This window comes from Apteryx rowi, unplaced genomic scaffold, assembly GCF_003343035.1.
Source record: "Apteryx rowi isolate R43461 unplaced genomic scaffold, aptRow1 scaffold_6, whole genome shotgun sequence".
In the NCBI taxonomy this organism is placed as follows: Eukaryota; Metazoa; Chordata; class Aves; order Apterygiformes; family Apterygidae; genus Apteryx; species Apteryx rowi.
In genome coordinates, this window is record NW_020450871.1 from 2,447,004 (window position 1) to 2,455,186 (window position 8,183).

The following is an 8,183-nucleotide window of genomic DNA, read 5'->3' on the forward strand; positions in this document are numbered from 1 at the left end:
GGGGCCGAGCGCTGGCCGCCTCCCCCCTCCCAGCGCTGGCGCGGCGCCGCGCGCCCGGCTCCGCGCGAGGCGCGCTCGATCCATTGCCTTTTATGGTAATAATGCGAGAGGGCGCGGGGACTTCCTTTGTCCCAAATCTGTGCGGTGCCGGAGCCTGGGACGCGCCGCCCCCTCTAGCGGGCGCTGGGCGAAGCGGTGCCGCGCAAACAGGAAGGAAATGGGTGGGGAAGGGCCTTGGCGGTGCGGTCCGGGGAGGTCGCCTGGACAGCGGCAGCTCTGCGCTGCGTGGGGTTTCCTCTCCCCCGCTGCAGCTTGGGAGGAGGAATTTCCCTGCCGAGGTGTTCTCGGTTGCTGGTGCACGAGTGGTGGCGCTGACTGACATGCTCTCCCATCCTTTCAGTCAGCCATGGATGATGATATTGCTGCGCTCGTTGTTGACAATGGCTCCGGTATGTGCAAGGCCGGTTTTGCTGGGGATGATGCCCCACGTGCTGTCTTCCCATCCATCGTCGGTCGCCCCAGACATCAGGTATGTGGCTGGGCTGCCCCTTTATCAGGCAGTCTAAAGGAGCTTGCAGTAGAAACAATTCCCCTAAAGGCAGTAAGCTTAAAGAAGCCCTTCTATTTGTCTGTAGCACATTTGGCATCTGTGGAGCAACAGTAACTGGGGGAGGGGGGTACATTCTGCAGAGCTCTCCTGCAGTGTTTAACAGTGTATATTGGGGGAATTGACTGAATGCCTTTCCTGATGGAGTGGGGACAGGTGAAGAAGTCATTAGAGGTCTGGCTTTTTTATTTAAAAAAAAAAAAAAAAAGGCTAGCCACCCAGTGAGGTTGACCCTTCAGTTAAACTTGCTGCTTATTTGTTGTACAGGGTGTGATGGTTGGTATGGGCCAGAAAGACAGCTACGTTGGTGATGAAGCCCAGAGCAAAAGAGGTATCTTGACCCTGAAGTACCCTATTGAACACGGTATTGTCACCAACTGGGATGACATGGAGAAGATCTGGCACCACACTTTCTACAATGAGCTGAGAGTAGCCCCTGAGGAGCACCCTGTGCTGCTCACAGAGGCCCCCCTGAACCCCAAAGCCAACAGAGAAAAGATGACACAGGTATGTAAAACTGAGCTTGGTGCTAGAGCAGATGTTGCTGCAGCCAGCTTTCCTCTTCCATGTTGTCCTCTCTGCACCTTCACCACTATTCTCCCTTTTTGCCATCTTTACAGGGTTTTCCTTTCCTGACCTGAGTCTCCTCTTTGCTGGACCTTGACAGGTTTTGTTTGCTCTTCTAAGCTGGCTTTCTCTGAGACTGAACTAGCATCTTGTCTAACTGCTGTTTCTGACTAGACACTAACACATTTACCAACCTTGAGTGACTGTTGTAGTTGCTTAGTATTTGTTTTGTTCCTTGCTGTGACACTTGAATGGGCCTGTGGTGGTGTCCTCCTCAGGCTCTGACCTGGCAGGTCTGGGTGGATACTAGGCAAGATAGAAGCATTGACACCTCCTTATAGAGGGGATGAGGTGTCTTGTCTAGGGACAAGCACCTCTAAGTAAAACCACTTGCATGGATTTGGTGTAGGCTTTTAGTGAGTGAGCCCTGGTTGTCTTGTTGACTTAATGCCTTCTCTTCTTTCTCTAGATCATGTTTGAGACCTTCAACACCCCAGCCATGTATGTAGCCATCCAGGCTGTGTTGTCCCTGTACGCCTCTGGTCGTACCACTGGTATTGTGATGGACTCTGGTGATGGTGTTACCCACACTGTGCCCATCTACGAAGGTTATGCCCTCCCCCATGCCATCCTCCGTCTGGATCTGGCTGGCCGTGACCTGACGGACTACCTCATGAAGATCCTGACAGAGAGAGGCTACAGCTTCACCACCACAGCCGAGAGAGAAATTGTGCGTGACATCAAGGAGAAGCTGTGCTATGTCGCCCTGGATTTTGAGCAGGAGATGGCCACAGCTGCCTCTAGCTCTTCCCTGGAGAAGAGCTATGAACTCCCTGATGGTCAGGTCATCACCATTGGCAATGAGAGGTTCAGGTGCCCTGAGGCCCTCTTCCAGCCGTCTTTCTTGGGTAAGTCCAACTCTTCTAGGAGACCTTGTGCCCCCCCTCTGTTCCCTTCTGTAAAGGAGTGGCCTAGAGACTGGTATTTCACTGTCACTCTACTGCTAGCAAGGCCTATCCTGTCCCACCGCTCGGTCTCTCTTTCCACATAGCCTGAAGCTATATGAGGGACTTAGGACAGTAAAATGGGGAGGTTGAGACTTTCAGAGCCATGGCTCTGCCTGTAGTGCCTTCCTGCTGAAGGAGTTGCTAGGCTCTCAGTTGCCAGTCTGCTTCCTTGGCTGTGTCCATGAGCCCTTGCTGACTTAAGACTTTCTTCTTCACAGGTATGGAGTCCTGTGGTATCCATGAAACTACCTTCAACTCCATCATGAAGTGTGATGTGGATATCCGTAAGGATCTGTATGCCAACACAGTGCTGTCTGGTGGTACCACAATGTACCCTGGCATTGCTGACAGGATGCAGAAGGAGATCACAGCCCTGGCACCCAGCACAATGAAAATCAAGGTAGGTTGGACTTGTGGGAACCTCTCAGCATTCCTGCCAAAATCCAGAGTGGGTGGAGGGGATAAATTTAACTCCTCCTAGGGATACCTCTACATGTCTGTGTAGTCCCAGAGCAAGGCCATTAGGCTGGACAAGGTGACATCCATTCAACCATGTGAATAGTAGCATTAATATAAATATTGGCTGTAAATGGTGGAGAGGGGAGTTGTGGGGTTTTGTACTTTCAGGTTGCTCAGACTTGGTTGTGTCTTGGCTAAGGCTAGATAAGGGAGTTAGCCTGTGTCTTGCAGGGCTGCACATGAGCCATAGGTGTAGTATCATATTGTGCATCTGATGCATTCCTCCTCTTTTCTGCAGATCATTGCTCCACCTGAGCGCAAGTACTCTGTCTGGATTGGAGGCTCCATTTTGGCCTCCCTGTCCACCTTCCAGCAGATGTGGATCAGCAAGCAAGAGTATGATGAATCCGGACCCTCCATTGTCCACCGCAAATGCTTCTAAACCAGACTGTTACCAACACCCACACCCTTGTGATGAAATGAAACCTATAAATGCGCATAAAACAAGATGAGATTGGCATGGCTTTATTCGTTTTTTTTTGGCGCTTGACTCAGGATTAAAAAACTGGAATGGTGAAGGTGTCAGCAGCAGTCTTATTGAAACATGTTGGAGCGAACGCCCCCAAAGTTCTACAATGCATCTGAGGACTTTGATTGTACATTTATTTCTTTTTTAATAGTCATTCCAAATATTGTCATAATGCATTGTTACAGGAAGTTACTCGCCTCTGTGAAGGCAGCAGCCCAGCTCGGAGGAGCCAATACAAGTTACTGGTGTTATAATTGCTTGTCTGTAAATTATGTAACCCAACAAGTGTCTTTTTGTATCTTCCGCCTTAAAAACAAAACACACTTGATTCTTTCTCTTTAATTTGTCAAGCAAGCGGGCTGTGTTCCCCAGTGATAGATGTGAATGAAGGCTTTACAGTCCCTTATATATTCTAAGAGAGGAGAGGTGCCAGTATGTGGAGGAGGGAGGGACTACCTGTACACTGACTTAAGACCAGTTCAAATAAAAGTGCACACAATAGAGGCTCGACTGGTGTTAGCCGTTTTTTTTTTCCTGTGTGGTTTTGTGACAGTTACTAAAGGCTCCAATCTAGCCTTGCCAGGCTGTGGTATCTGATCTGGATTGTGTGCTGATGCTGTGGGTTGGCTGGTGGGGAAGCCAGATGGCTCACCATGATACAGGGCAGAGCTGAGCCTGCTCAGCAGGGAGGGCTCGGCCCTGAGGCTGCCCTGGGCTGTGGCTCCCCAGCTATTGCCACTGTGCAATACGGAGCTGCTTGATGAGGGATGGCCAGTGTGGGCAGAGCACTTCCCCCTTCTGGAAGGAGCTGGCTTTGGTGGGAATTAAACAGCACCTTCTGAAAGGCAGCCTTTTGTGTTCCCTCCCTGGTGCTGCAGTATAACCTGGCCCCAAAGTAGCTGCCTTCTCCCTTAGCCCATGGCCAAGGCAGGCTTGGGGTGTGCAGCTCTCCCAGTCCCAGGGAGGCAGATGCCTGCTGTGCTCTGCAACAGGTGCCTGAGCTTGTAGCCTCCATCCTGCCCCTCTTCTGTGGGCCTCTGACCAGGCAGCAGCTGCTTGCTGTGCCTGTAGTTCACCCCAACTGCAGCCCAGGAGCGAGTCCTGGCTGGGAGGCACAGGTGCTCACTGGGGTGTAAGCAGCTTCTGGGGTGAAGGCCAGAGCAAGTCTTGAAGTAGGAAAGTCTCCTATGAAGTAGGAAAATTGTGACTTTACACCGCAGAGGCACTGGGCTGTTATGCATTGCTGTGCCTGGGTGGGGCTGGGAAAGGGTGCAAGGAAGCAGCTGTGTTACTTATTCAGTAACACCTAGAGACAGGCTGTGCTCCAGTGCTGGCTGAGCAGATGAGGCAGCCTGGGGGAGGAAACTCCTCTGACCGTGCTCTGCTTGCTCTGGGCTGTGCAGCAGCCTGCTGCTGGCCTGGCCTCCTCCAGGAAGACTTGTGTGGCTCTTCAGCTTGGTCCCCATCCTCTTGATGTCTGAACCTCCTGTGAAATTTCAGCCTAATTTGGCAGATCGAGTTCTTGTAGCTGTTGCGAAAACAAGCAACTGCCGTGGTGGGAGCTCCAGCTCTATCAGGCAGAGGGAAACCTGCAAGGTCCTGGGAACAGCGGCCACTTGCCCTGGTGTGAAAGGAAGGAGTTGGAGAGGAGCAGGGCTGCCAGGTCAGGGACCAGGCGAGCAATGCCAGGTGACGCTTTGTGTTGCCTACATAGGTGAGGACAAGACCTCAGAGCCTCGCTTACAGGCATGCTGGTTTTCCAAGGCTCCTCCAACCTGCCTGTCTTTGAAGAGCTAATGGCTGCAATTGTGTCATGCTCACAGCAGATGAAAGGCAGAGAACAGGCTCCATTGGCTCTTTAATCCTCTGCCTGGCCTGATCCTGCTCCGGCGTCATGCTGTATTCAGGTTGGACCTGCTGGTTTCTATCCTTCATCTCCCCAGCCTCCCTCCAACTGCCCCGGGTGCAGTAGGAGCCTGGCAGGGCTGCAGGTGCAGACACCAGGCTGGGCAGAGGAGTTACTGGAAGCATCAGTTCCCGATCAGGGAGGTGAAACAGGCCAGAACACGGTCCAAACTGAGCTTATAACCTGGGGTCTCGGGGGAGCTGGGGTGAGGAGGAGGCAACGGCTGCCCCTGGGGTGGGAGCTGGTGGGAGCAGGCCCGGAGAAAGGCTGGGAAGGGAGAAGATGGAGATTGAGAAATGGGATGTCAGTCTGCAAGTCTGGCTCCTGCTTTCAGTCCTCCCTGATTGCTTTGGAAAAATCTTTCCACTGATTGCTGTGGAAAAATGTGTTGAGACACAAACAACAGAAGAAGTGATGGTGGCAGTGAGGGAGAAACCACAGAGCAGCAAAACGCCTGGGGCTAAGAGCAGCTCAGGCAGGAAGAGGTGTGGGTACAGGGAGAGGCGAGCACCCGGCTGATGCAGAGCTGCCGAGCGCAGGGGAGCTGGGCTGATTTTTGCATGCTTCAGAGAGCAGAAAACCAGGCTTTCTCTCGGTTAACGCTTTGCTGTTTTTTTTCCTTTCTTCCTGTTTTGGTGCTCCAGATGATCACCCCCCCACACTAAAACAAGGCTGGGTTTTTGCAGTCTTTCCCGATGCCTCTCTGGCACGAGGTCACCATGCACACGGATGCTTTGCAGGCTGCTCCAGCAAGACGCGGTTTATACTTCCTTTGGGCCATTACATGCTGGAGAAAAGTATGTGGTGCYGAGCAGGGAAGCCTGCGAGCATTACTCACTGCTCTGGACTCCTGCAAGCAGGGGGGAGTCCAGGGTGATTTCCTTTCAGGGACACCAGGGACTGAAAACGAGGTGTTTTTTTTTAACTGCAGCCTCTCCGTTGGCCTATTTTGGAGGACTCAGTTCCTCCCCTTGCTGTTTCACAGAACTGGGGAAATGCCGTGGAGCCTGTTCACTGGTCATAGGATTGGCTGTAGAGGGTCACAGAGGAGTGTATTTAGTTGTGTCCTGGCTCTTCAAGCCACCAGCAATGGGGTCTTTAAGGCAGGAATCAAAGAAGATGTGTAGGGAATAAACAGTCCCCTGGCTACCTCCTCCTCCTCTGTGGCAAAGAAGTTTAGACACCTCCTGAGCCAGGGGTTGTGTGGGAAGCAAGGGTTAAAGTGGCCACCAATGGGCCAGTCCCCCCAGATGGGCCAGGAGGAGCAGGTCTGGCTCAGTGGCTGTGAGGTACTATCATTTCCCAGGCCTTCAGAGATGGCAGGACTCGGCCATCTCCCTCCACGGCCTTTGAGACAAGTAGATCATTACAAACCAGTCAGCTCTTCCTCACCACCCTTTAGCTGCCCAGGGGGAGATGGCTCAGCTGGGAGCTGAATGAATGCAGTTTATGCCCTTTCTTTGCTGAGAGCTCCCAACTTTCTCTCCTGCTGGAGACAGTCACTGGCAATCCACCTGCAATTAGCTGGTGACCTGGAAAGTCACCTCGCTGAGCTGCTTGTGGAATCAAGCCACGGCCTGGAATTACTGATGTCCTTGGTGAAGGAGACTGTTGCAGTTCTTGGGATTTAGCCCTGAAGGGTCTCCTTGTTCAGTAGTCTCCTAGTCTAGCGAGGGAGCACTTTTTCATGACCTGGCAGCCCGCTGCATTACAGAGAGATGTTCCCTTGTCAGAGGGGTCCCATTCGCTCTTTAGAGGGCGTGTGCTGCTTCAGGAGAGGTGCAGGCTCTGTGCATGCAAATGGCCTGGGAAATCCCGTGGCATTCAAATAGAATTGCCTCCTTGTGCAAGTCCCCTCCAAGCATGCAAAGCGTCAGCTTAAAAATGGTCTGAGGTGTCAGTTCATGGTTTGGATTGTGGGTATCATCTGTGCTAGGAGGAGAAGTCCTGGTCTTTGAAGTTGGTCTTTGCAGAGGGATTACTGACCTGGAGCCTGCTGTGACTTGCATCAAACCCATCTGTAATCTGCTTTAGTAGGCCTTACTGTATTAGGCTGTATTGAGTATTCAAAATCACTTGCAGCGGTAGAGAGAGCAGTTTACCTAAGCATACCAAGTGCTCTAACCACTGTAGTCCAGGTGGGCTTTAGTCATGCTGATAAAGAGATGTCTGGGCTGTATCAGTGGAGAGAAGTGACCCCAGGGTTTCCAGGGGCAAAAATCACCAAGTCAGTCTGGCCGTGAACAATAAGAGATGTTGCCTTATGTAGAGCAAAATGACTTGATGCTAGCACTAGATTTGTTTGTTTGCCCTCCTGGACCTGGATAGCATGGTATGTGCTTGCCTTCTTTGGGCTAAAACAGTTGTATATTAGTCATAAAATGATCAAAGTCTGCTCTGACATGACTCAAGTTGGAACCGAACCCACCTTCTCATGGAGGTTGTCATGAGTGTCATGAGATATGTCAGTGTTTGGTGTGGCAGTTCGTTTACTTCCTCCTTTATGGTCTATCTGATGTCTTACTGCCATCCTGTATTAAACCTCTGTGTCTTATCTATAGTGCCACATTGCTTATTTGCTTGGTGGATGGTGAGTTTGAGCGCAGCTCCTCTTATGAACTGCTGTGAGCCTAGTTTCTCCTGGGAAGGTTCTTTAACCTATCTCAGTTCCCAGCTCATACCTGAGGTTAGCAACTGCTGCATGGTCCACACATGCCCCAGGGCTGGCGGGAACCTGCAGCTGGTCCTAACACAGGGTGCTCCAGCCAATCTGCTCTTGCTGAGACATGCAGGCATCAGCCAAGAGTATGAGCAGCACCTTGGCCGCAACTGGTCCTGCATTGGCCATCTTTGCATCTCTAATTTGTGTTGCTTCTAGGAGGCTCAGCCCAGACTCTGGGCAGGGTTTTTACTCTGCTTACTGGCCCTGCTGTTGATTTTATATACATTTGCTTTGGAAATTCAGGTCTTCTCCACCCTGGTTTCTGCTTTCCCTGATGACTGCAAATGTGGTAGGTTGGTAGAYGTCCCAGATGTCAAACAAGTCAGTCCTGACTGAAGAGCCTCTGAATTTAATTTGTCATCACCTTCTATTTAACTGAAACACAT

The 8,183-nt window shown here is 51.5% G+C and overlaps 1 protein-coding gene across 1 annotated transcript; it reads left to right on the forward strand.

Moving 5' to 3' along the window:
• Positions 1-293: 293 nt before the first annotated feature.
• ACTB (actin beta) lies at positions 294-3,677 on the forward strand. Its single transcript, XM_026082987.1, has 5 exons — positions 294-529; positions 875-1,114; positions 1,644-2,082; positions 2,400-2,581; positions 2,939-3,677. The coding sequence occupies exons 1-5, from the start codon at positions 407-409 to the stop codon at positions 3,080-3,082; spliced, it is 1,128 nt and encodes a 375-aa protein (XP_025938772.1). The 5' UTR covers positions 294-406; the 3' UTR covers positions 3,083-3,677.
• Positions 3,678-8,183: the final 4,506 nt, after the last annotated feature.

Bases quoted from the DNA above. Each gene is read 5' to 3' on its own strand.
- ACTB (XM_026082987.1), top strand. From the start codon at position 407: ATGGATGATGATATTGCTGCGCTCGTTGTTGACAATGGCTCCGGTATG. The intron at 530-874 runs GTATGTGGCTGG...TTTGTTGTACAG, and splicing joins TCGGTCGCCCCAGACATCAG to GGTGTGATGGTTGGTATGGG. The intron at 2,083-2,399 runs GTAAGTCCAACT...TCTTCTTCACAG, and splicing joins CTTCCAGCCGTCTTTCTTGG to GTATGGAGTCCTGTGGTATC.